This window comes from Polyodon spathula, chromosome 46 (assembly GCF_017654505.1).
Source record: "Polyodon spathula isolate WHYD16114869_AA chromosome 46, ASM1765450v1, whole genome shotgun sequence".
In the NCBI taxonomy this organism is placed as follows: Eukaryota; Metazoa; Chordata; class Actinopteri; order Acipenseriformes; family Polyodontidae; genus Polyodon; species Polyodon spathula.
In genome coordinates this window covers 2,432,565-2,460,427 of record NC_054579.1, presented here as the reverse complement: position 1 = coordinate 2,460,427, position 27,863 = coordinate 2,432,565, and the positions used below count along the sequence as shown (strand labels likewise).

General features: G+C 42.3%; 1 protein-coding gene across 4 annotated transcripts in view; it reads left to right on the top strand.

Annotated features, from left to right (window-relative positions):
* Positions 1 to 1,078: 1,078 nt before the first annotated feature.
* The window catches only part of cby1 (chibby homolog 1 (Drosophila)), a 40,836-nt gene continuing 14,051 nt past the window's right edge, over positions 1,079 to 27,863 (top strand). The window contains exons 1-3 of one of the 4 annotated variants that reach the window (XM_041237817.1): positions 1,079 to 1,145; positions 8,742 to 8,982; positions 11,149 to 15,197. In XM_041237817.1, coding sequence (XP_041093751.1) covers positions 8,763 to 8,982; positions 11,149 to 12,416 — 1,488 coding nt within the window. In that variant the 5' untranslated portion in view covers positions 1,079 to 1,145; positions 8,742 to 8,762 and the 3' untranslated portion in view covers positions 12,417 to 15,197. Of the gene's footprint in view, positions 1,146 to 8,741; positions 8,983 to 11,148; positions 15,198 to 26,388; positions 26,439 to 26,506; positions 26,593 to 27,863 lie in introns of those variants that run through there. The other 3 variants (XM_041237820.1, XM_041237819.1, XM_041237818.1) reach the window with 3 other exon arrangements.

Genomic DNA, 27,863 nt, shown 5'->3' with positions numbered 1-27,863 from the left:
TAAAAAAGGGAACTCTCTTTGCTTTATTGTGTGTGTTTTTTTCATCTTTGATTTCCATAAAATATGGCAAACATGTTTGTTCTGTTTCTTTTTTCAGATTTTAGTAATGCGATTTAATTTTAAAAAATTAATTTAACGAACTGTGACTTACTTTTTCTTGTTTATGTACACTCATTATCGCTGTTTTTCATTAAAAAGTCATTGCCGCAGAATTCTGCAGAAATCACTCTTTTCTAGTTGCAGATTATAGGAAGTTTTATAACGGATTTAATGCTGCTGGTCGTTCACCCTTCTTTAGTTACATCAGATGTTGTACTGTAATAAGTTAGGTATGGTAGAAGCAGCCTGCATGAAAATACAATATTCTGTCATTTTTGTTACCAGCGCGACGATGCTCTGGGGAAATAACGGGACGAAATGAGACTCCCAAAAAGTTCTGGGGACACTGGGCCAGTGTTCCAAAAGTAGGACTGTCCCGTCCAAAACAGGACGTCTGGTCACCTTTAGAGAGAATGGCAGTGCGAGCTTGTCTCATGCTAAAGCAGTAAGTTTCCAGCTGGTGTTTGAACTACAGCTGGAAACTTAGAACTCTGAAGAGAGACCTGCCACAAGATCCCAGCCCTGCCCCTTCTCCTCTGAAAAAAAAAACCAAAGAGAATCCCTAAACAGCTTGGCCACATATAGCTTACTGTTGATATGCACGCATATTCAAGTCAATAGGCATGTATCTGTAAAATATGTATCTTAATTTGAACAATGGCAACGTGTTTATTAATAACCTATCTGTGTACTTAATCATAATGTGTTACTTTTAATGGAAAGTTTGAATTAAAAGAATTTGAACTAAAACAGTGATTTTGCAAAGATTGGTGCCACTTGCAAGCGCCAAAATTGGTGGGTTTTTTTTAATTTTTTTAATTTATTTGTTTTTGTTTTTTTAATATGACAGCCCCATTTTATGTTATAGAAAATCGAGTTTCATTTTGTGCACAACGTATACAAAGTGGTAAGCCAACACCCAGCACGGAAGAGATCAGCCAATCGGACGTGCTACGGTTTCAGCCAATCACACGCGTTGGTTTCCAAAAGCTCAGCTGTGACGAACAAAGAAAGCTAACCCGGAACCTTGCAAACGACCGAACAAGGTAAGAAACAGTTTTATTTTCAGGAACAGGTTTTTAAAAATGTTTGCAAAGGAAACGCGACGAATAGTTTTGAAATACAGTAAGTCTGCAGCACAGCCCGTGTGTTTGTGTTTGCCCACACCGCTTGGTAGTGTAAGCTAACTCAGCTTGGTAGTCATGGGGCGCCCATGTAAACTAGAGGCTCTGTTTTTGTTTTGTAAAATGCAAGATTCAGTTCAAAGGTCTTGCAAGGTGAAGCTCAGATTTCCTTTATGCTGAATGTTTAGGTTAATCTATGATGCATGGCGAATTTTACCGATGAAATACGGTTGAACACGTCTAAGCGTCGAAGAAGCTGCACGCATGCAATGTGGGAGTTGTAGTTGTCAAACAGGGTTGGACACATTGAGAGCAAGCGGCGTGTGTTTGATTACAAACAGCAATTACCACAATGCCATGCGGCACTACATTTCTGTTTAATTGTAACTTTTGCAATCGCCGTGTTTTTTCACGTAGAATATAACAGTAGGCAGTGCTATGTGATACGTTTTAGAAAAATAAAGAATACATTTTTATTAGTTTCTCTAACAAGTTTGACCACCCATATAATGTAAACACACAGAATAGCTGTACCAGCAATAATACTCAACGAGTAAAATATATTTTAAAAATATATACATGATGTATAGCCAAGGACAGTGGTTCATGGGCCTGTGTAAATACATTCATGACGGGAAACTATCTGTTAAACAGTATTTCATAGTCCCATAGAACCAAATATATTCTAGCTGTACCTGGAATATGTGTTCAATGATATAATATAACTCCTACCAGCTATAGCCAACAGTCTAGCATCACCTCAAATTGACACATGGTTATGGTATATATATATATATATATATATATATATATATATATATATATATATATATATATATATATATATATATATATATATAAATTTAGATCTTTTATTTAACCTCACATTGCAGTAGTCTACTGGAAGATCTAATAGTAGTACAGTATTTCGTGTTAGATTTCGAAATGTCAGACTTTGTCAGCTTTTGTGTAGTTTTTGGCAAACTACAACTGCTGTATGTAATTCAGTTTGTTAACATAGCATTATTCAGCAGGTTTTATTCAACTTATGAAGCAAAACTGGTTAATTCTATAGGGTGATGCAGCATTTTTAACCATACACTGTTTGTGTGTGTGTGTGTGTGTGTGTGTGTATGTTCGTGTTCTCCCAGCTTCTCCCAGTACAGTTATCAATACCTCAGATCATAAAAGAAAACTTATATCTTCATATCCACAAACTTGTACTTTTTGCAGTAGAAAAAACAACTTTGTTAGAAACCTGGGTCAAGCTACTGCAAGCCAAACATTTAAGAATATCCCTGTGAGCTCTACCTGCCTGGAACATGATTGTGAATGCAGTGACACTGTGATACACTGTGAGCAGTACCTGCCTGGAACATGATTGTGAATGCAGTGACACTGTGATACACTGTGAGCAGTACCTGCCTGGAACATGATTGTGAATGCAGTGACACTGTGATACACTGTGAGCAGTACCTGCCTGGAACATGATTGTGAATGCAGTGACACTGTGATACACTGTGAGCAGTACCTGCCTGGAACATGATTGTGAATGCAGTGACACTGTGATACACTGTGAGCAGTACCTGTCTGGAACATGATTGTGAATGCAGTGACACTGTGATACACTGTGAGCAGTACCTGCTGGAACATGATTGTGAATGCAGTGACACTGTGATACACTGTGAGCAGTACCTGCCTGGAACATGATTGTGAATGCAGTGACACTGTGATACACTGTGAGCAGTACCTGCCTGGAACATGATTGTGAATGCAGTGACACTGTGATACACTGTGAGCAGTACCTGCCTGGAACATGATTGTGAATGCAGTGACACTGTGATACACTGTGAGCAGTACCTGCCTGGAACATGATTGTGAATGCAGTGACACTGTGATACACTGTGAGCAGTACCTGCCTGGAACATGATTGTGAATGCAGTGACACTGTGATACACTGTGAGCAGTACCTGCCTGGAACATGATTGTGAATGCAGTGACACTGTGATACACTGTGAGCAGTACCTGCCTGGAACATGATTGTGAATGCAGTGACACTGTGATACACTGTGAGCAGTACCTGCCTGGAACATGATTGTGAATGCAGTGACACTGTGATACACTGTGAGCAGTACCTGCCTGGAACATGATTGTGAATGCAGTGACACTGTGATACACTGTGAGCAGTACCTGCCTGGAACATGATTGTGAATGCAGTGACACTGTGATACACTGTGAGCAGTACCTGCCTGGAACATGATTGTGAATGCAGTGACACTGTGATACACTGTGAGCAGTACCTGCCTGGAACATGATTGTGAATGCAGTGACACTGTGATACCCTGTGAGCAGTACCTGCCTGGAACATGATTGTGAATGCAGTGACACTGTGATACACTGTGAGCAGTACCTGCCTGGAACATGATTGTGAATGCAGTGACACTGTGATACACTGTGAGCAGTACCTGCCTGGAACATGATTGTGAATGCAGTGACACTGTGATACACTGTGAGCAGTACCTGCCTGGAACATGATTGTGAATGCAGTGACACTGTGATACACTGTGAGCAGTACCTGCTGGATCATGATTGTGAATGCAGTGACACTGTGAGCAGTACCTGCTGGAACATGATTGTGAATGCAGTGACACTGTGAGCAGTACCTGCTGGAACATGATTGTGAATGCAGTTCCTGTCCAGTTTTAAATAACTTTAGCATAACTGAGGCAGAAGTGTTAAAGGGACTAGGAGCTCTTAAAATAAACAAATCCCCTGGGCCGGATGAGATCCTCCCAGTAGTACTCAAAGAAATGAAAGAAGTAATTTACAAACCACTAACCAAGATCATGCAGCAGTCTCTTGACACAGGGGTGGTACCGACAGACTGGAAAATTGCAAACGTAATACCGATCCACAAAAAGGGAAACAAAACTGAACCAGGTAACTACAGACCAGTAAGCCTGACTTCTGGAAAACTTATGGAAACTATAATAAGATCCAAAATGGAAAATTACCTATATGGTAACAGGGTACTGGGAGACAGTCAACATGGTTTTAGGAAAGGGAGATCGTGCCTAACTAACTTGCTTGATTTTTTTGAGGATGCAACATCCATAATGGATAATTGCAAAGCATATGACATGGTTTATTTAGATTTCCAGAAAGCTTTTGACAAAGTCCCGCACAAAAGATTAATTCTCAAACTGAACGCAGTTGGGATTCAAGGAAACACATGTACATGGATTAGGGAGTGGTTAACATGTAGAAAACAGAAAGTACTGATTAGAGGAAAAACCTCAGAATGGAGTGTGGTAACCAGCGGTGTACCACAGGGATCAGTATTAGGTCCTCTGCTATTCTTAATCTACATTAATGATTTAGATTCTGGTATAGTAAGCAAACTTGTTAAATTTGCAGACGACACAAAAGTAGGAGGAGTGGCAAACACTGTTGCAGCAGCAAAGGTCATTCAAAATGATCTAGACAAGATTCAGAACTGGGCAGACACATGGCAAATGACATTTAATAGAGAAAAGTGTAAGGTACTGCACGCAGGAAATAAAAATGTACATTATAAATATCATATGGGAGCTATTGAAATTGGAGAAGGAATCTATGAAAAAGACCTAGGAGTTTTTGTTGACTCAGAAATGTCTTCATCTAGACAATGTGGGGAAGCTATAAAAAAGGCTAACAAGATGCTCGGATACATTGTGAAAAGTGTTGAATTTAAATCAAGGGAAGTAATGTTAAAACTGTACAATGCACTAGTAAGACCTCATCTTGAATATTGTGTGCAGTTCTGGTCACCTCGCTATAAAAAAGATATTGCTGCTCTAGAAAGAGTGCAAAGAAGAGCGACCAGAATTATTCCGGGCTTAAAAGGCATGTCATATGCAGACAGGCTAAAAGAATTGAATCTGTTCAGTCTTGAACAAAGAAGACTACGTGGGGACCTAATTCAAACATTCAAAATTCTAAAAGGTATTGACAGTGTCGACCCAAGGGACTTTTTCAGCCTGAAAAAAGAAACAAGGACCAGGGGTCACAAATGGAGTTTAGAAAAAGGGGCATTCAGAACAGAAAATAGGAGACACTTTTTTACACAGAGAATTGTGAGGGTCTGGAATCAACTCCCCAGTAATGTTGTTGAAGCTGACACCCTGGGATCCTTCAAGAAGCTGCTTGATGAGATTTTGGGATCAATAAGCTACTAACAACCAAATGAGCAAGATGGGCCGAATGGCCTCCTCTCGTTTGTAAACTTTCTTATGTTCTTATGTTCTTATGATAGACAGCCGCTCAGTTTCAATACATGCTGGTCGTGTGTTATTTAGGAATGAGATTACTGACTGTAGTAAATAACATGATCGCTCTCTCCCAAAGTGAAGTGTGGTATTGATTTAGAAAATACAACTTGCACAGCGCAAAGTACATTTCAAACAATGCCAGGTTGATCATTTTAGCCTATTAGTCTTGCCATTTTTCAACACAGTGCAAGTTTTTGAAAACATCCCGTTTTCATTGGTCCAGTAGTTAAATTGAAGGAAATTCATGCACGTGGATTAGGGAGCAGTTAACATGTGGAAAACAGAAAGTACTGATTAGAGGAAAAACCTCAGAATGGAGTGTGGTAACCAGCGGTGTACCACAGGGATCAGTATTAGGTCCTCTGCTATTCCTAATCTACATTAATGATTTAGATTCTGGTATAGTAAGCAAACTTGTTAAATTTGCAGACGACACAAAAATGGGAGGAGTGACAAACACTGTTGCGTAGCAAAGGTCATTCAAAATGATCTAGATAAGATTCAGAACTGGGCAGACACATGGCAAATTACATTCAGTAGAGAAAAGTGTAGGGTACGCATGCAAGCAATACAAATGCACATTATAAATACCATATGGGAGCTATTAAAATTGAAGAAAGAATCTGTGAAAAAACAAGTACAAGTCTTCGCTAGAAAATATCTATATATATATAGATATAGATATATATATATATATATATAGATATGACACACACACACACACACACGGTATCAGTCAAAAGTTTGCATACACTTGCTGGAAACTAGGCTTTTTTTCATAATTGACAATGTTTTACGTTGTATACGTTTCTGTAAATTGTTGAAAATGAAGCACATGTTACAATATACAAAACAAAACATAAGGAGTATAGCCACCCTTTGCCTTAATAACAGCCTCACAAACACAAGGCATTCGGTTAACAAGTTTCAACAGGAAATCACCCGACATGTCTTCCCAGCTCTTCTGCAGCAATTCCCAGAGATGCAGGGCACTTGTGGGTAGCTTTGCTTTGACTCTTCTGTCCAGTTCGTCCCATACAAGTTCTATGGGATTGAGGTCTGGAGACTGGGCAGGACAGGTCATTAGATTGAGCTGTCCTTCACTTTCCTTCTTCGCCAGATAGTTCTTGCACAACTTTGAGGTGTGTTTCGGGTCATTATCTTGCTGAAGAATGAAGGACTGCCCAGCTAGCCGTAATCCTGATGGAATGGCATGCCTCTGAAGTATGCTATGATAGCCATGCTGGTTGAGCTTGCCATGGACTTGGTAAAGATCACCAACTCTGTCACCAGCAAAGCAGCCCCAGACCATGACACTGCCTCCTCCATGCTTGACAGTGGGAACCACACATGCAGAACTCATGCGCTCACCCTCTCTGCGTCTTACAAATACTCGGCGGTTGGACCCAAATATTTCAAATTTTGACTCATCGGTCCATAAGACCAACTTCCACTCCTCAAACGTCCAGTTTCTGTGTTTTTTGGCCCAGGCAAGTCTCTTCCTCTTATTCTGCACTCTTAACAATGGTTCTTTGCAGCAATTCTTCCAGTTTGGCCAGCTTCACGCATCTCCTCTGAACAGTTGATGTTGAAACATCTGTACTTCTAGTAGCATTTAGCTGAGCTTGTATTTCAGGGGCAGTTAATCGCCGGTTTCGCAGACTTGTGACTCGAATGAACTTGTTCTCTGATTCTGAGGTCATCCTTGGCCTGCCTAACCTTGTTGGGTCCTCATAACGACATAAGAAGAACATAAGAAAGTTTACGAACGAGAGGAGGCCATTTGGCCCATCTTGCTCGTTTGGTTGTTAGTAGCTTATTGATCCCAAAATCTCATCAAGCAGCTTCTTGAAGGATCCCAGGGTGTCAGCTTCAACAACATTACTGGGGAGTTGATTCCAGACCCTCACGATTCTCTGTGTAAAAAAGTGCCTCCTATTTTCTGTTCTGAATGCCCCTTTGTCTAATCTCCATTTGTGACCCCTGGTCCTTGTTTCTTTTTTCAGGTTGAAAAAGTCCCTTGGGTCGACATTGTTAATACCTTTTAGAATTTTGAATACTTGAATTAGGTCGCCGCATGGTCTTCTTTGTACAAGACTGAATAGATTCAATTCTTTTAGCCTGTCTGCATATAAAAATAATTCTGGTGCCAGTTTCTTCAAATGGTTTAATGGTCTTGGCCACAGCAGTTACAGACACTTGCAAAGTTCTTGCGATTTGTCTTAAAGATTGACCTTCATTTCTTAAAGTAATTACAGACTGTATTTTTCCATTTTCTGCTCCCTTACATTTAGGAATGACAAACTTGTGCCTATGCTACCTATATTTATAGTAATCATGGACCATCACTTATTAACAGTAATTGGTGACAAAAGGTTAATTAGGTAACATGCTAGTAAATTGACAAGATTTACATTTTCATTTAAACATTACATTTTTGAATGCAATTCACTTAGATTTCAGCTCATGTAAGTACACACACACACATATATATATATATATATATATATATATATATATATATATATATATATATATATATATATATATATATAATTAAATATTAAGTGTTTATAGACAAGTTTATACACTTAAAAGCATAATCATGATAAACCTGGTTTCAAGCAGGTGTACGCAAACGTTTGAGTGGTGTGTGTGTGTGTGTGTGTGTGTGTGTGTGTATGTATATAGAATTGACTCTTCAGTCATCCATTCGGTTATCCATTCACACTTGAACAGTGTTACATTTTAACAGGAACCCATACCTGGGACATTTGTACATTCATCCATGCATCATGCATAGTGTCCCAGCACCCCCTGCAGTGTTACAGAAGCACATGGCTTCTCTTTGCTGTGTCCCGTGTTTCCCGTATCGCGGCAGTTATTTTTTTCCAACATATTCCCGATATTATTGCTATTTTATTATTCACGCATCAGAGGTAAATAAACAAGAGAATTATTTTTTCCTGCTTTTACTTGTGAGCGTTCACCAGGAGGAAGAGAGTGTTTCTTCTGAACACTGCAGTGCATCCAGTTCACGCTCTCTCCTGCTACAATGCTGCCGCTCTGATTGAAATGAGTGGCATGTTCTGGGAACAGGAAGCCGGCACTGTCGCATGAGGGAGCGTGATCTGGATCTTGCGCACCGCTTAGCCGAGAGTTATGAAGTGTGTTCCATCATGACAGCCTGTTTGCTTGTTTCAAACAGAGTCCTTCAGCAGGCTGGACAATGGAAGGCATTGCAGAGCACAGTGTGGATCTGGCAGATCTGGAGTCTGTCCACACAGAAGAGGAGGAGGAGGAAGATGAGGAGGGGACTTTGCTGAGAATAATCATCCCTGATATGCAGGAGCCTCCCAGTCCTGAGTTCAACGCTGTGAAAGTCTTTCTGGAGAAAAGTGTGAAGCCAGAAAGAAGATATGCGACAGCTTCCACTGGCGCTGAAACACGTACGTATCCTAAAGCAGGGCAGCTCCACTAGCCAGGCAACCCCACAGACACAATCATCCTAATAACACATACAGGGGGCATTATGAAGCAGTTATCTATAGCTTTAGAAATGATGGCTCATTTAAAGATATCAAATGGGCAAGGGCCTCAGTGATTTTTCATGGCTGGCTACTGCCCTGTATCTGTGGATACAGTGTCATTATTTTCTTATTGTGATTTACTGAAAGGGTCCTCCTGCTTAATAAGCACTTGTCAGTAATTCTGTTAAGTTATATAAAGTTCTATTTTAACGTTTGTTCTGAGCCGTTTCAGACGTGTACATCCTACACCAATAAATGAATGTCCCAGACCGTGCAAATAACATTCATTTCTCTGAGTTACAATCAAGGAGGAAGAGTGCTTCTGTTGTAGTGTGTTGATAAGGGTCTAATATAAGCACACAGGACTTCAAAATAAGCCTGGAGATCCGCCATCTAAAATCATATTTGCGCGGCTACTTCTATTAAATATTCCGATTACTTTCGGCTTGATGCGGGAATCTGTTTAAAACCGCTTATTCCACATTGGTATCCAACAGAGAAATTGAATAATAGTGTTTTCAAAGTCTATTGTCTTTGTTAAATTCACAAATTGTTTTAAATATTACTTTTGATTTATTATTGCGAAAGACAAGACACCTTTAACACCAATCGGTTCTGGAGTCTTTTGTAAGGTCAGGGACAGGGTTCTGCGTTTTTATTTGATGCAAATCGAGCATTTGCATTATTAAGCCTCAGTGTTTTTTCTTTTACTGTTTGTTTTCCTGTTAACAGTACAGTACAGATTTATTTTGTTCAGAAGCAGCTTCAGCTACTTGCTCTGTATACAGTGTAAATCGTGTTTAGCTTTTCGCCTTCATTCCCTGTGTGTTGTATAAATCCAGCATTGTAAATATTATCACCTATGCATTTAAATATATGAGTTAGTTGAGACTAAAGCAAAGTTAATAATTAAAAATCAATGATTAGTGAATAGATGTGCCTTGGATAATTATAGGTCCTATCGCAGATATTTTGAGATTATTTTGATATATAATATAGATTTAGAATATTTTGTGTTTTAATGATTGATCAATAGAACTAAATACAGCATACTGGGGGAGGGGGACCAACACAGGGCTTAATGTAACAGGGCTCAAGTGAATTGGCCCTCTTAGACACTTGCTGCCATACAGAGCCCTTTATGTCTAGAAGAATGGACATGCGGCAGCTGTGTTGTTTACCAGTATCCTGCTGCATCATAGTTCAGGTTCTTCAAAGTGGCTCAAACTGTCTTCATACATTAAGAAGGTTTACACTCTGGAACCCCCTGATAAGTTCAGAGCTGTTTCGTGCGTGGAGTTTGGAGAATGCTGCCTGCACCTTTAGTGCACGCTGTCTGGTAGGAGGCATCTGCTGTTGCTACAAATAGAACTACCTGTAAGGAATGTGAACAGACTTGACTGGCAGGGGCTGCATTCTTTCAGAATGTAAACGGTGGAGACAATGCTGTAAACACACCACAACAAATTGGACGCTATTTTTACAGTACACTGTCACTTCAGGTAGTTCTTATGAGTAAGAATGAGACTATAGGTGTTGCAATGCATTATGAATTGCTGATTATTAACATGTTAAAATGCCAGGGTAAATAAATAATCATTCAGTTCAGCATATAGGCTGGTGACGAAAGTATTCTTATCTGCTATCAGCATCCTTTTTGGAGTATCTGCACAGCTACAATGGCGCCTGTCTGTAAAGCAAAATGAAATTTACTCATGTTTTGAAAAATCGTCCATTATCACAATCTATAGCCAAATCAACCAGTTGCTTGGAACGTACTCAGGTTTCAGTGATAGAGGCATGTACATTAGGTACTAGACATGAAACTTGAGTCGTTATGCCTTGTACCTTAAAGTTTTAGTTACCGTATTCAGAAGTTTCATTAGCCAATCATTCCACATACAGGGGTTGAAATTCATCAGATATTTTATTCGGTAGGTTCAGATGGACCACTAACATTAAGGTTTAGTGGTCTGCTACAACAGCTCGAGTTCTGGCACAGGGGCAGATTTGTGTTTGTATTTTATTAAAACATGTTCATTCTGTAATATGTTGTCATTTGTTCCACTCTCTCCCCTTCTGTAGTGAAACAAGAACAAGAAGATGCACCCTGTCCGTCTCCGAGCTGTGAGGTCAGTGTGGATGAAGTGGACCTTGGGAAGGTGAAGGTAGAAGCAGGTGCCCCAGAGGAAGGAGAGCACCCAGCCATATCCTCTCAGAGCACAGCCCTTTCGGACCTCCTCCCCGCTGGGAGTGCCTTCAGCAGCAGCATGCCGACCAGCTCCACCGACCTTGTCGACTTCACAGCGATCAACAAGGCAGGGGGCCAGTTCCACTGCGTCCTGTGCGACCGCTACTTCACCAGAATGACCAGCCTCAAGGTGCATGAGAGGATCCACACGGGGGAGACGCCCTACGTGTGCAGCGAATGTGGAAAGCGCTTCAAAGCCTCAGGGAAGCTGAAGATCCACCAGCGACTGCACACCGGCGAAGCCCCGTACCACTGCAGCGAGTGCGGGCAGAGCTTCAAGCAGTACGGGACCCTCAAAACACACCTGAGGACCCACACTGGGGAGACGCCCTACCAGTGCTCGGAGTGCGGGGACAGCTTCAGCCAGCTCTCCAACCTCAAGACCCACAAGCGCATTCACACAGGCGAGGCCCCGTACTGCTGCCCGGACTGCGGGAGGGGCTTCAAGGACTCTGGGAAGCTCAAGATCCACAGGAGGCTGCACACGGGGGAGATGCCCTACAGCTGCGGCCACTGCGGGAAGAGCTTTCGTGAATCTGGCAACCTGAAGCGGCACCAGCGCAGCCACACGGGCGAGGCGCCTTATCGCTGCACCGTTTGCAGCAAGAGCTTCCGCAGGATGGAAACGCTGCGGGAGCACCAGCGCATTCACACGGGCGAGACCCCGTTCGGCTGCACGCTCTGCGGGAAGCGCTTCACGCAGATGGGGAACCTGCGGACGCACCTGCGCATCCACAGCGGAGACACGCCGTACCGTTGTGGCGACTGCGGCAAGAGCTTCAGCGACTCGGGGAACCTGAAGACGCACCAGCGCATTCACACGGGCGAGACGCCCTTCTCCTGCGCGGTCTGCGGCAAGAGCTTCACGCAGCGGGGTTCGCTGCGCACGCACCAGCGCATTCACAGTGGAGAGGCGCCCTTCCCCTGCACCATGTGCGATAAGCGCTTCAGGGACTCCGGGAACCTGAAGATTCACATGCGCACGCACACGGGGGAGGCACCCTACCCGTGCACAGAGTGTGGGAAGAGCTTTAAGGACTCGGGCAATCTGAAAAGACACCAGCTGATTCACGCCAGGGCTTCGGCTGCGGCAGCCAAGTAAAATGTGCACCCGTTCATGCGATGGATTTTCTTTTTTTTTTAAATATTTTTTATAAAATATGTATCAACGGTGGGAACGAATAAAAGGAATGTTGTGAAATAAAGGCAGTGGGGTCTCCCAACTCCCAGGCGTGTGATTATCTCAATGTAACCGTAGTTACTAGAGTGCCGTATTGCTGTTATAAGCCAGGTAATTCACTATAGCTATTTCAGTGGAAATGTTTGTTTTTTTTGGGCAGAGTGTACAGATCTACACGGGACAATGCATCATTACATTGTGTTCTGTTCAAGGACCTGGCAGTAATAACGGCTATTTTGGCTGGTTCTTGACCTTGGAACTCCTGAACTGTTGCTGAAGTACACAGAATACCTGACCAGCAGTGTAAACTGTAGGCTGGAACGCTTTGATTTGATGGTGTTAATGAGCAATTGTAAATGAGTCACATTTTTAAGATGTAGGATGATTGAAGAGTTAATAGCGGGTTTCCACATCCTCACACTCTTTAAATACAGTGTTCTACATCCCCACGTGTTGCTACAACTGTTCAAATAACATACCTGCAATTTTTATTTTCATTTTTAACATCTTGACAACTTTTTACACTTATAACTTTAAAGTCTGTTTCAGATATTTTCAAAACGTCTGCTCTAGTGCTCTGATAGTGTCTGGATTATTGTCCACATTATCAAACAGGTAACGCAGCAATAACGGTCCATGATGTGGTTCGGAACAGAAAAGCCAAAGCACTTGTTCTGTGTTTTTTTGGTTGTTTTTTTTTTTTTTTTTAATCGCTCTTCCTGCAGCCTCTACTAGCTTCTTAATAGAACCAGCAAGCAGAAGCAACTTTTTGCATCTATCATTTAAAAATATCTGCAAGCCCCAAATTAAAGCATACAGCTAAAACAAAGAGCACAGAAACCTTTTTCATCTGGCATTTATTAGATTACATTTCGAAGCTGAAAAAGACTTTTGCATGAAACAAACAAACGTCGAGCTGTAGGGAGTATATTGTATATATTATAATCAGTGTTTTATCCTTGTGTCGACCTCTTCACACACAGAGTGGTGAGGGGATGGAATGGGCTCCCTAGTCATGCTGAATCTGAATCACTGGGTTCTTTTAAGACCCAATTTGACACAGTTCTGACATTCAATCAGCTACTAGGAACCAGGCGAGCTTAGATGGCCGCATGGCCTCCTCTCGTTAGTAAATGTTCTCATGTTCTTACTACGGCAGTGGGGTTCTGTTACATTATGGCTACTCTTTCCAGTTGTATAAGCAGCTGACATGTTTTACTCGCATTGTAGATTGAAGCCGCAGCATTCATTACTGCGTACGTGAGGTAGCAGTGTCAAGGCTGTCAAATCATTCGCGTAACAACATTGTCACAAGTTTCTTTTGGTCTCGCGTTTGTGCTTTGGGGTACAGTTTCACAAAACACTTCTAGGCAGCAGTCTGCTAACTCCAGTTTAAGTGTATAGAACATGTTTAATCATTTGGACTGTCTGAGCTGGTTTCTACAAAGCTGGACTGGTTTGAATTACAGTCTACACTGGAAAAGTCTGTACAGGTGTTATGCCACACCTTAAAAAAAAAAAAAAAAAAAAAAAAAAAATCATTACATTGATGAACGAAGGAGTTAAAATGTTTATTAGCTTGACTAGAAGAATTTCTTAGTGTCTTCAGCGTTAATTCAATGACAAACGTTTCCACTAAAAGTCTTTCTCAGTGTCTTCAGCATCAATTCAATGACAAACGTTTCCACTAAAAGTCTTTCTCAGTGTTTTCAGCGTTAATTCAATGGCAAGGTTTTTGCTGCTGAGTTAAGCCTTGATTGCTTCTTCGACTTTTCCGAGGCTACCCCCTGAAATAAGTAGTTGATGCAATCCAGTGTTCTTTCTTTGTGCTGTAAAATTGACAGGCGAACGCATCTGTGCTGTATCCCTGCAGGCTAAAGGCTGATCAAATCAACCTCTTTTTTTTTTTTAGGCGCGTTTCAAAGTCTCTTCAGTTACAAAGTATAACAAGAAAGCATTGAATCCTTATTGTGGGGTGCTGCAGAGCACTCTGCAATAGCCCTGTAGATCTGCTTCACAGGCAGAGGGCGGCTTCTTTCAAATTCAGTTTTGCTTTACATATAAAAGAATGTCAAAAAGTCACAAAGATGTGGAAGGGTGTACCCCAAGCTCAGATTACATGCATTTGGAGGGGTGAGGGGGTTTGTAAAAACAAAGTCAATAATATAATAATAATCTTTAAATAATAAGATACTTCAGCACAGTGCAGTCTGCTTTCTGTGGTTCTTGCTGTGTGTTGAGTGAAGTACTGTTCATCTGAATGAGTCTACTAAAGTGATACCAATGAACTGACACTGAATCAGAGGACATGGGTCTGTAGGATGGGACAGCCACAAATTAAATGTTTACTATTGAAGTTGGTCACCTTTCAATGAAACTACCATAGGGGGTACATTTGCAGAAATGACATTGCTTACAGTAATTGTTTTATAAATCACCCTGCCTTGTTTTTTTCATTACTGAATGTAGTTTTGAAAGAAGTATGTGTGTTCATTTTGAAACAAAAATCTGGCACACTGTCAAAGAAAGTTCACAGTTTTCTTCCCTTGCCTTGCAAGAAATTGATTACTGCTTCACTTCCTCTGTGATTTAACCCCAGCAATGTTGTCTGGGTCAAAGCGACTTGCTGGCTGCAAAGCATGTCAGTCATCTGTCGAAGCAGCTGGTTGGTTACAGTTACTGACAGGAAAGAAGGCTGTGAAGGAGTTGGGACAATCTGATTTTTTTTTTTTATTTGTTTTTGTGCTTTTGCTTGCTTTACAAGATATGAGATGAGGGTGTGTGAACTGCATCAGCTGCAGAGTCACTTAAAACAACGTCTCACCTGAAAGAGGTTTAGTAACTTGTTTAAGATCGCACAATGAGTCAGTGGCTGAGCTGGGATTTGAACCAGGTACCTACTGGTTACCAGCCTGTTTCTTGAACCACTGGACTACAGTGCCTCCTATTGTAGGGCAAACTCCCATCTTACAGACCCTTGTCCCTTAGTCTAAAAATATAACAATTGTAGTGACACATTTCCCCTACAGCCTCTCATTCTCTCTTTGTGTTTTGGGATGCTTCAATGCATGAAAAGACCTGTAATATCAATCCACATCACAAAGATTCATATTAAATCGATAATCAGTTAAACACACGTCACCTGTTAGATACATGGGGCCTCCAGTTCTAATAAAATGGTATAGCAGTTCTGGTGCCCCACATATTCAGTGCAGTATTTGAAATGGAGGTGTAATGCCAGCTTTACTGCACTAGAGGTACATATTGATTATCACAAAAATATTTCAGAGCCTAAAAAATGTAATGGAGCCTCCAGTGATTACAATGGAATATTTATATTTGCTGTAATATCAAATCATATAGATTTATATATACATTAATTATCTTATAGGTGGAGGTGTGTGTATTCTGCCAACTTGTAAGTATATAACCTTCTTCATACGAAAGCATAAAAGAGCTGTATTGATGTGTGGTACAAATAACTAGAAATGCCTGCTATACTGCTATATCAATACATCAGCTCTTTGTGTAACTGATATACTGATATTATTTATGTGTGAGGTTCCAAAATCACCTGTCAACCTCCATCAGAGTCTCAAACTTCGATTCTTGGTACCCATTTAGAAATACTAGATGCGTTCAGTGGCAGAAGTTTCGACTACAAGTCTTTTTCAGTGTCTTCGCTTGTCTCTTGAGGGTTTTTGAAAAGACCTACCTGAAATGTTGGTTTTAGTATTGACTATCGATTGTTTAGTAGTTCAGGATGTCTTATCCATTATTAAACTGGCTTTCAACAGAGAGGTGCAGCTTTTAGAGGGGCCCAATGACCTCCTCGCATTTGTAACTTTTCTTTTATATAAAGTGCACACACATATTAGGGATGGACATTTCTGTATATTTTAATAATTGAAAAAAACAAACCCCCTTTAAATTAAACATTTTGTTTGAAGTACAAACCTTCCAAGAAAGCACCATCCCAGCTGTATTCCATGTTGCTCTTTATTGCATTAAGATGTATAGAAAGATTTTTGCTTAGCTTGGATGTTTTTATTACCTACAGTTATATACAGTATTTTACACAATAAAAAAACATGTTAACCCTGTCCCAGCGTCATGCGTTTTTCTTTCTAAAAGCCCGGGACCAGTTTCATATAATGTCCAGCAGTTAGAAGGCTACTTGAGCAGACAATCCTGCAATGTTGTTTAATGTGATCTAGTAGAGAGAGCATCCACTTGATCAGTGGCAGAGAACAATGCTGCACCTGAACTCCAGGGTGAATGCAATGTGTATCCAGTCCTATGTGCTGGTTAGTACAAATCCAGGGTGAATGCAATGTGTATCCAGTCCTATGTGCTGGTTAGTACAGATCCAGGGTGAATGCAATGTGTATCCAGTCCTATGTGCTGGTTAGTACAGATCCAGGGTGAATGCAATGTGTATCCAGTCCTATGTGCTGGTTAGTGCAGATCCAGGGTGAATGCAATGTGTATCCAGTCCTATGTGCTGGTTAGTGCAGCTCCAGGGTGAATGCAATGTGTATCCAGTCCTATGTGCTGGTTAGTACAGATCCAGGGTGAATGCAATGTGTATCCAGTCCTATGTGCTGGTTAGTACAGATCCAGGGTGAATGCAATGTGTATCCAGTCCTATGTGCTGAGGTTAGTGCAGATCCAGGGTGAATGCAATGTGTATCCAGTCCTATGTGCTGGTTAGTGCAGATCCAGGGTGAATGCAATGTGTATCCAGTCCTATGTGCTGGTTAGTGCAGATCCAGGGTGAATGCAATGTGTATCCAGTCCTATGTGCTGGTTAGTACAGATCCAGGGTGAATGCAATGTGTATCCAGTCCTATGTGCTGAGGTTAGTGCAGATCCAGGGTGAATGCAATGTGTATCCAGTCCTATGTGCTGGTTAGTACAGATCCAGGGTGAATGCAATGTGTATCCAGTCCTATGTGCTGGTTAGTACAGATCCAGGGTGAATGCAATGTGTATCCAGTCCTATGTGCTGGTTAGTGCAGATCCAGGGTGAATGCAATGTGTATCCAGTCCTATGTGCTGGTTAGTGCAGATCCAGGGTGAATGCAATGTGTATCCAGTCCTATGTGCTGGTTAGTACAGATCCAGGGTGAATGCAATGTGTATCCAGTCCTATGTGCTGGTTAGTACAGATCCAGGGTGAATGCAATGTGTATCCAGTCCTATGTGCTGGTTAGTGCAGATCCAGGGTGAATGCAATGTGTATCCAGTCCTATGTGCTGGTTAGTGCAGATCCAGGGTGAATGCAATGTGTATCCAGTCCTATGTGCTGGTTAGTACAGATCCAGGGTGAATGCAATGTGTATCCAGTCCTATGTGCTGGTTAGTACAGATCCAGGGTGAATGCAATGTGTATCCAGTCCTATGTGCTGGTTAGTACAGATCCAGGGTGAATGCAATGTGTATCCAGCAGGAAATAAAAATGTACATTATAAATATCATATGGGAGATATTGAAATTGGAGAAGGAATCTATGAAAAAGACCTAGGAGTTTTTGTTGACTCAGAAATGTCTTCATCTAGGCAATGTGGGGAAGCTATAAAAAAGGCTAACAAGATGCTCGGATACATTGTGAAAAGTGTTGAATTTAAATCAAGGGAAGTAATGTTAAAACTGTACAATGCACTGGTAAGACCTCATCTTGAATATTGTGTGCAGTTCTGGTCACCTCGCTATAAAAAAGATATTGCTGCTCTAGAAAGAGTGCAAAGAAGAGCGACCAGAATTATTCCGGGCTTAAAAGGCATGTCATATGCAGACAGGGTGAAAGAATTGAATCTGTTCAGTCTTGAACAAAGAAGACTACAGTGGCGACCTAATTCAAGCATTCAAAATTCTAAAAGGTATTGACAGTGTCGACCCAGGGACTTTTTCAGCCTGAAAAAAGAAACAAGGACCAGGGGTCACAAATGGAGGGTAGAATGTGTATCCAAGGGGCATTCCAGGGTGAATGCAGAACAGAAAATAGGAGACACTTTTTTACACAGAGAATTGTGCTGGTCTGGAATCAACTCCCCAGTGCTGTTGTTGAAGCTGACACCCTGGGATCCTTCAAGAAGCTGCTGGATGAGATTTTGGGATCAATAAGTGAATAACAACCAAACGATCCAGATGGGCCTAATGTCCTCTCGTTAGTAAAGATCCAGGGTTCTTATGCAATGTGTATCCAGTCCTATGTGCTGGTTAGTGCAGCTCCAGGGTGAATGCAATGTGTATCCAGTCCTATGTGCTGGTTAGTGCAGATCCAGGGTGAATGCAATGTGTATCCAGTCCTATGTGCTGGTTAGTGCAGATCCAGGGTGAATGCAATGTGTATCCAGTCCTATGTGCTGGTTAGTGCAGATCCAGGGTGAATGCAATGTGTATCCAGTCCTATGTGCTGGTTAGTGCAGATCCAGGGTGAATGCAATGTGTATCCAGTCCTATGTGCTGGTTAGTACAGATCCAGGGTGAATGCAATGTGTATCCAGTCCTATGTGCTGGTTAGTACAGATCCAGGGTGAATGCAATGTGTATCCAGTCCTATGTGCTGGTTAGTACAGATCCAGGGTGAATGCAATGTGTATCCAGTCCTATGTGCTGGTTAGTGCAGATCCAGGGTGAATGCAATGTGTATCCAGTCCTATGTGCTGGTTAGTACAGATCCAGGGTGAATGCAATGTGTATCCAGTCCTATGTGCTGGTTAGTACAGATCCAGGGTGAATGCAATGTGTATCCAGTCCTATGTGCTGGTTAGTGCAGATCCAGGGTGAATGCAATGTGTATCCAGTCCTATGTGCTGGTTAGTACAGATCCAGGGTGAATGCAATGTGTATCCAGTCCTATGTGCTGACGTTAGTACAGATCCAGGGTGAATGCAATGTGTATCCAGTCCTATGTGCTGGTTAGTACAGATCCAGGGTGAATGCAATGTGTATCCAGTCCTATGTGCTGGTTAGTGCAGATCCAGGGTGAATGCAATGTGTATCCAGTCCTATGTGCTGGTTAGTACAGATCCAGGGTGAATGCAATGTGTATCCAGTCCTATGTGCTGGTTAGTACAGATCCAGGGTGAATGCAATGTGTATCCAGTCCTATGTGCTGGTTAGTGCAGATCCAGGGTGAATGCAATGTGTATCCAGTCCTATGTGCTGGTTAGTACAGATCCAGGGTGAATGCAATGTGTATCCAGTCCTATGTGCTGGTTAGTACAGATCCAGGGTGAATGCAATGTGTATCCAGTCCTATGTGCTGGTTAGTGCAGATCCAGGGTGAATGCAATGTGTATCCAGTCCTATGTGCTGGTTAGTACAGATCCAGGGTGAATGCAATGTGTATCCAGTCCTATGTGCTGGTTAGTACAGATCCAGGGTGAATGCAATGTGTATCCAGTCCTATGTGCTGGTTAGTACAGATCCAGGGTGAATGCAATGTGTATCCAGTCCTATGTGCTGGTTAGTGCAGATCCAGGGTGAATGCAATGTGTATCCAATCCTATGTGCTGAGGTTAGTACAGATCCAGGGTGAATGCAATGTGTATCCAGTCCTATGTGCTGGTTAGTACAGATCCAGGGTGAATGCAATGTGTATCCAGTCCTATGTGCTGGTTAGTACAGATCCAGGGTGAATGCAATGTGTATCCAGTCCTATGTGCTGGTTAGTACAGATCCAGGGTGAATGCAATGTGTATCCAGTCCTATGTGCTGGTTAGTACAGATCCAGGGTGAATGCAATGTGTATCCAGTCCTATGTGCTGGTTAGTACAGATCCAGGGTGAATGCAATGTGTATCCAGTCCTATGTGCTGGTTAGTACAGATCCAGGGTGAATGCAATGTGTATCCAGTCCTATGTGCTGGTTAGTACAGATCCAGGGTGAATGCAATGTGTATCCAGTCCTATGTGCTGGTTAGTACAGATCCAGGGTGAATGCAATGTGTATCCAGTCCTATGTGCTGGTTAGTACAGATCCAGGGTGAATGCAATGTGTATCCAGTCCTATGTGCTGGTTAGTACAGATCCAGGGTGAATGCAATGTGTATCCAGTCCTATGTGCTGGTTAGTACAGATCCAGGGTGAATGCAATGTGTATCCAGTCCTATGTGCTGGTTAGTACAGATCCAGGGTGAATGCAATGTGTATCCAGTCCTATGTGCTGGTTAGTACAGATCCAGGGTGAATGCAATGTGTATCCAGTCCTATGTGCTGGTTAGTACAGATCCAGGGTGAATGCAATGTGTATCCAGTCCTATGTGCTGGTTAGTACAGATCCAGGGTGAATGCAATGTGTATCCAGTCCTATGTGCTGGTTAGTACAGATCCAGGGTGAATGCAATGTGTATCCAGTCCTATGTGCTGGTTAGTACAGATCCAGGGTGAATGCAATGTGTATCCAGTCCTATGTGCTGGTTAGTACAGATCCAGGGTGAATGCAATGTGTATCCAGTCCTATGTGCTGGTTAGTACAGATCCAGGGTGAATGCAATGTGTATCCAGTCCTATGTGCTGGTTAGTACAGATCCAGGGTGAATGCAATGTGTATCCAGTCCTATGTGCTGGTTAGTACAGATCCAGGGTGAATGCAATGTGTATCCAGTCCTATGTGCTGGTTAGTGCAGATCCAGGGTGAATGCAATGTGTATCCAGTCCTATGTGCTGGTTAGTGCAGATCCAGGGTGAATGCAATGTGTATCCAGTCCTATGTGCTGGTTAGTACAGATCCAGGGTGAATGCAATGTGTATCCAGTCCTATGTGCTGGTTAGTACAGATCCAGGGTGAATGCAATGTGTATCCAGTCCTATGTGCTGGTTAGTACAGATCCAGGGTGAATGCAATGTGTATCCAGTCCTATGTGCTGGTTAGTACAGATCCAGGGTGAATGCAATGTGTATCCAGTCCTATGTGCTGGTTAGTACAGATCCAGGGTGAATGCAATGTGTATCCAGTCCTATGTGCTGGTTAGTACAGATCCAGGGTGAATGCAATGTGTATCCAGTCCTATGTGCTGGTTAGTACAGATCCAGGGTGAATGCAATGTGTATCCAGTCCTATGTGCTGGTTAGTACAGATCCAGGGTGAATGCAATGTGTATCCAGTCCTATGTGCTGGTTAGTACAGATCCAGGGTGAATGCAATGTGTATCCAGTCCTATGTGCTGGTTAGTACAGATCCAGGGTGAATGCAATGTGTATCCAGTCCTATGTGCTGGTTAGTACAGATCCAGGGTGAATGCAATGTGTATCCAGTCCTATGTGCTGGTTAGTACAGATCCAGGGTGAATGCAATGTGTATCCAGTCCTATGTGCTGGTTAGTGCAGATCCAGGGTGAATGCAATGTGTATCCAGTCCTATGTGCTGGTTAGTGCAGATCCAGGGTGAATGCAATGTGTATCCAGTCCTATGTGCTGGTTAGTACAGATCCAGGGTGAATGCAATGTGTATCCAGTCCTATGTGCTGGTTAGTACAGATCCAGGGTGAATGCAATGTGTATCCAGTCCTATGTGCTGGTTAGTGCAGATCCAGGGTGAATGCAATGTGTATCCAGTCCTATGTGCTGGTTAGTGCAGATCCAGGGTGAATGCAATGTGTATCCAGTCCTATGTGCTGGTTAGTACAGATCCAGGGTGAATGCAATGTGTATCCAGTCCTATGTGCTGGTTAGTGCAGATCCAGGGTGAATGCAATGTGTATCCAGTCCTATGTGCTGGTTAGTACAGATCCAGGGTGAATGCAATGTGTATCCAGTCCTATGTGCTGGTTAGTACAGATCCAGGGTGAATGCAATGTGTATCCAGTCCTATGTGCTGGTTAGTACAGATCCAGGGTGAATGCAATGTGTATCCAGTCCTATGTGCTGGTTAGTACAGATCCAGGGTGAATGCAATGTGTATCCAGTCCTATGTGCTGGTTAGTGCAGATCCAGGGTGAATGCAATGTGTATCCAGTCCTATGTGCTGGTTAGTACAGATCCAGGGTGAATGCAATGTGTATCCAGTCCTATGTGCTGGTTAGTACAGATCCAGGGTGAATGCAATGTGTATCCAGTCCTATGTGCTGGTTAGTACAGATCCAGGGTGAATGCAATGTGTATCCAGTCCTATGTGCTGGTTAGTACAGATCCAGGGTGAATGCAATGTGTATCCAGTCCTATGTGCTGGTTAGTACAGATCCAGGGTGAATGCAATGTGTATCCAGTCCTATGTGCTGGTTAGTACAGATCCAGGGTGAATGCAATGTGTATCCAGTCCTATGTGCTGGTTAGTACAGATCCAGGGTGAATGCAATGTGTATCCAGTCCTATGTGCTGGTTAGTACAGATCCAGGGTGAATGCAATGTGTATCCAGTCCTATGTGCTGGTTAGTGCAGATCCAGGGTGAATGCAATGTGTATCCAGTCCTATGTGCTGGTTAGTACAGATCCAGGGTGAATGCAATGTGTATCCAGTCCTATGTGCTGGTTAGTACAGATCCAGGGTGAATGCAATGTGTATCCAGTCCTATGTGCTGGTTAGTACAGATCCAGGGTGAATGCAATGTGTATCCAGTCCTATGTGCTGGTTAGTACAGATCCAGGGTGAATGCAATGTGTATCCAGTCCTATGTGCTGGTTAGTACAGATCCAGGGTGAATGCAATGTGTATCCAGTCCTATGTGCTGGTTAGTACAGATCCAGGGTGAATGCAATGTGTATCCAGTCCTATGTGCTGGTTAGTACAGATCCAGGGTGAATGCAATGTGTATCCAGTCCTATGTGCTGGTTAGTACAGATCCAGGGTGAATGCAATGTGTATCCAGTCCTATGTGCTGGTTAGTACAGATCCAGGGTGAATGCAATGTGTATCCAGTCCTATGTGCTGGTTAGTACAGATCCAGGGTGAATGCAATGTGTATCCAGTCCTATGTGCTGGTTAGTGCAGATCCAGGGTGAATGCAATGTGTATCCAGTCCTATGTGCTGGTTAGTACAGATCCAGGGTGAATGCAATGTGTATCCAGTCCTATGTGCTGGTTAGTACAGATCCAGGGTGAATGCAATGTGTATCCAGTCCTATGTGCTGGTTAGTACAGATCCAGGGTGAATGCAATGTGTATCCAGTCCTATGTGCTGGTTAGTACAGATCCAGGGTGAATGCAATGTGTATCCAGTCCTATGTGCTGGTTAGTGCAGATCCAGGGTGAATGCAATGTGTATCCAGTCCTATGTGCTGGTTAGTGCAGATCCAGGGTGAATGCAATGTGTATCCAGTCCTATGTGCTGGTTAGTACAGATCCAGGGTGAATGCAATGTGTATCCAGTCCTATGTGCTGGTTAGTACAGATCCAGGGTGAATGCAATGTGTATCCAGTCCTATGTGCTGGTTAGTACAGATCCAGGGTGAATGCAATGTGTATCCAGTCCTATGTGCTGGTTAGTACAGATCCAGGGTGAATGCAATGTGTATCCAGTCCTATGTGCTGGTTAGTACAGATCCAGGGTGAATGCAATGTGTATCCAGTCCTATGTGCTGGTTAGTACAGATCCAGGGTGAATGCAATGTGTATCCAGTCCTATGTGCTGGTTAGTACAGATCCAGGGTGAATGCAATGTGTATCCAGTCCTATGTGCTGGTTAGTGCAGATCCAGGGTGAATGCAATGTGTATCCAGTCCTATGTGCTGGTTAGTACAGATCCAGGGTGAATGCAATGTGTATCCAGTCCTATGTGCTGGTTAGTACAGATCCAGGGTGAATGCAATGTGTATCCAGTCCTATGTGCTGGTTAGTACAGATCCAGGGTGAATGCAATGTGTATCCAGTCCTATGTGCTGGTTAGTACAGATCCAGGGTGAATGCAATGTGTATCCAGTCCTATGTGCTGGTTAGTGCAGATCCAGGGTGAATGCAATGTGTATCCAGTCCTATGTGCTGGTTAGTACAGATCCAGGGTGAATGCAATGTGTATCCAGTCCTATGTGCTGGTTAGTACAGATCCAGGGTGAATGCAATGTGTATCCAGTCCTATGTGCTGGTTAGTACAGATCCAGGGTGAATGCAATGTGTATCCAGTCCTATGTGCTGGTTAGTACAGATCCAGGGTGAATGCAATGTGTATCCAGTCCTATGTGCTGGTTAGTACAGATCCAGGGTGAATGCAATGTGTATCCAGTCCTATGTGCTGGTTAGTACAGATCCAGGGTGAATGCAATGTGTATCCAGTCCTATGTGCTGGTTAGTACAGATCCAGGGTGAATGCAATGTGTATCCAGTCCTATGTGCTGGTTAGTACAGATCCAGGGTGAATGCAATGTGTATCCAGTCCTATGTGCTGGTTAGTGCAGATCCAGGGTGAATGCAATGTGTATCCAGTCCTATGTGCTGGTTAGTACAGATCCAGGGTGAATGCAATGTGTATCCAGTCCTATGTGCTGGTTAGTACAGATCCAGGGTGAATGCAATGTGTATCCAGTCCTATGTGCTGGTTAGTGCAGATCCAGGGTGAATGCAATGTGTATCCAGTCCTATGTGCTGGTTAGTACAGATCCAGGGTGAATGCAATGTGTATCCAGTCCTATGTGCTGGTTAGTACAGATCCAGGGTGAATGCAATGTGTATCCAGTCCTATGTGCTGGTTAGTACAGATCCAGGGTGAATGCAATGTGTATCCAGTCCTATGTGCTGGTTAGTACAGATCCAGGGTGAATGCAATGTGTATCCAGTCCTATGTGCTGGTTAGTACAGATCCAGGGTGAATGCAATGTGTATCCAGTCCTATGTGCTGGTTAGTACAGATCCAGGGTGAATGCAATGTGTATCCAGTCCTATGTGCTGGTTAGTACAGATCCAGGGTGAATGCAATGTGTATCCAGTCCTATGTGCTGGTTAGTACAGATCCAAGAGCCATGTGTATCCCAATTGTCAAATTTGTTTTCTTTGAAAAAAAAAAAAAAAAAATCAAAACACAAGCTGCATTAATGTAATTTCTTTGCAGTTAACAAAATTATCATAACAATATAGTTGAAGATTTAAATAACAGGGAAAAAATGCTCCAAAGATTACAAAGTATCCTGTCCTGAAATGAGGACAGTGGCACTTAAGGTGTTAAGCAATATCACTGTTTGTATTCCTTGCATCTCAATGCTGAACACATACTGAAACCTGAAGTTATTTAAAGATGGGGCTCGCAGAATTCCATAGACAAAATCATAATGTGGCAAAAAAAACAAAAAAAAAAGTTATTTTCTGCAAACAGTTAAATAATGCGTACATTATAAATATACAATAACAACCAAATACCATGAATCTGATTCTGGGCTTAAGAAAGACTACAAAGATATCTACATTACACGCTGTTTGAGAAATACTTTGCATTGGGCTTTCTGTGCTCTGCTTCTACAAAACAAAACAAAAGCGTATTGCGCATGCGTTCAGCTATGGACAAAGCGTCGATGCGTTACCACAGCAACGGCGTCACTCTTGAAACAGAAAGAACCATTCCAGTATTTATAAATATAGATTATAATATCATAATTCAAAACAACGTGGAGTAGCAAGGAATAATAATTAATAGTTTATAGAAACAAAACGACGTATTTTTTTTTTTTTCTTTTACCAATGGAGCGATTCAATAAGGACGTGGTGAGTGACGCCATCTCTATAGCGACCCTGGACCACTCCAATCCTGTCAACAGAGGGTTGACAGGATTTTTTTCACAGCAAAACTACTGACCTATATACTCATAGTATTACTTTTTATACGTGCTTATATTGTAAACTTTAAATATACAGCATAAAGTTACGTTTAAATGACATCCTTACTCTGTTTTGTGTAATTTTGTAATGCTTTGATCTTACGGTCCCCCTAAGTGTTTGTGAATCCAAACCCCCGTTTATCCTCACGCATGCGCGGTACTGCAGAATCAGTGGGTTGCGTTGCGAGTTGTTGTTTGGGTAAGTCAGAATGTTACATTGTTTTTTTGGTTTTTTTTTCTTAAATAATATTGTTTAGATTTTTTTTAATCTATCAGAACTTTTGCGTGCATGTTTCAAAACACAAAAAGCTGTTTAAGGAATGAAAGCAATGCTAACCGTTTAGCACGGCCAGGTATGTTGCACAGCCAGATTTGGTTGCTCTGCTTAGTTTATATACGATGTGGAAGATTATGAGTCAATCAGCTTGTGTTTAAATATTAGGGAGTATGTTCTTTTGAAAATGGCAGAGCCGGTGTTGTGTAGAAATCAGCGCCCCATGTTAATGAAGTGTCCCTGCTTGTTCGCACTACAGGCAGTCAGGCGGTGTGGCACTTGAGGGTTTGTTGTGGCCGACTCCCGAAGTGACCTCTGTTTTCTAAGGTTCAGGGTGAGGGATAGTCTGTACAGTTTTATTTTCCATACGAACCGCAGTAAGTTATTGGCAGGTCAAACTGATTTCCATCGGGGGGCAGAATTCTTCGTAACACCTGTTTCGTTTAGGATGTGTTTAGTAGTAGGCTAGGCTTTACTGAAGAAGAAAAACAAAACAGCAATTGAATTATTGGAATATATGTTGCCATGTGTTGTTATTACATTCCACAGCCAACCTTCCTGCCTGTGTACCTGCCTAAGGGGGGTGGGGTCATTCCTTCTGCATGTCCCATTCACAATAAGTGAACGGGAGTTTAGCGTGACAGTCTTTTCAGCTATTTGAGGAGGTTTATTCTAATAGTAATCTTTAACCACATGCATGTTTTACAGCAGTCCTTAATGTTTAGTGAATGAGGCCCACTGTCGGGGAAGGAGTGACCCAACTTTTGTTGGCTCAGAAATGTCTTCATCTAGGCAATGTGGGGAAGCGATAAAAAAGGCTAACAAGATGCTCGGATACATTGTGAAAAGTGTTGAATTTAAATCAAGGGAAGTAATGTTAAAACTGTACAATGCACTAGTAAGACCTCATCTTGAATATTGTGTGCAGTTCTGGTCACCTCGCTATAAAAAAGATATTGCTGCTCTAGAAAGAGTGCAAAGAAGAGCGACCAGAATTATTCCGGGCTTAAAAGGCATGTCATATGCAGACAGGCTAAAAGAATTGAATCTGTTCAGTCTTGAACAAAGAAGACTACGTGGCGACCTAATTCAAGCATTCAAAATTCTAAAAGGTATTGACAGTGTCGACGCAAGGGACTTTTTCAGCCTGAAAAAAGAAACAAGGACCAGGGGTCACATATGGAGTTTAGAAAAAGGGGCATTCAGAACAGAAAATAGGAGACACTTTTTTACACAGAGAATTGTGAGGGTCTGGAATCAACTCCCCAGTAATGTTGTTGAAGCCGACACCCTGGGATCCTTCAAGAAGCTGCTTGATGAGATTTTGGGATCAATAAGCTACTAACAACC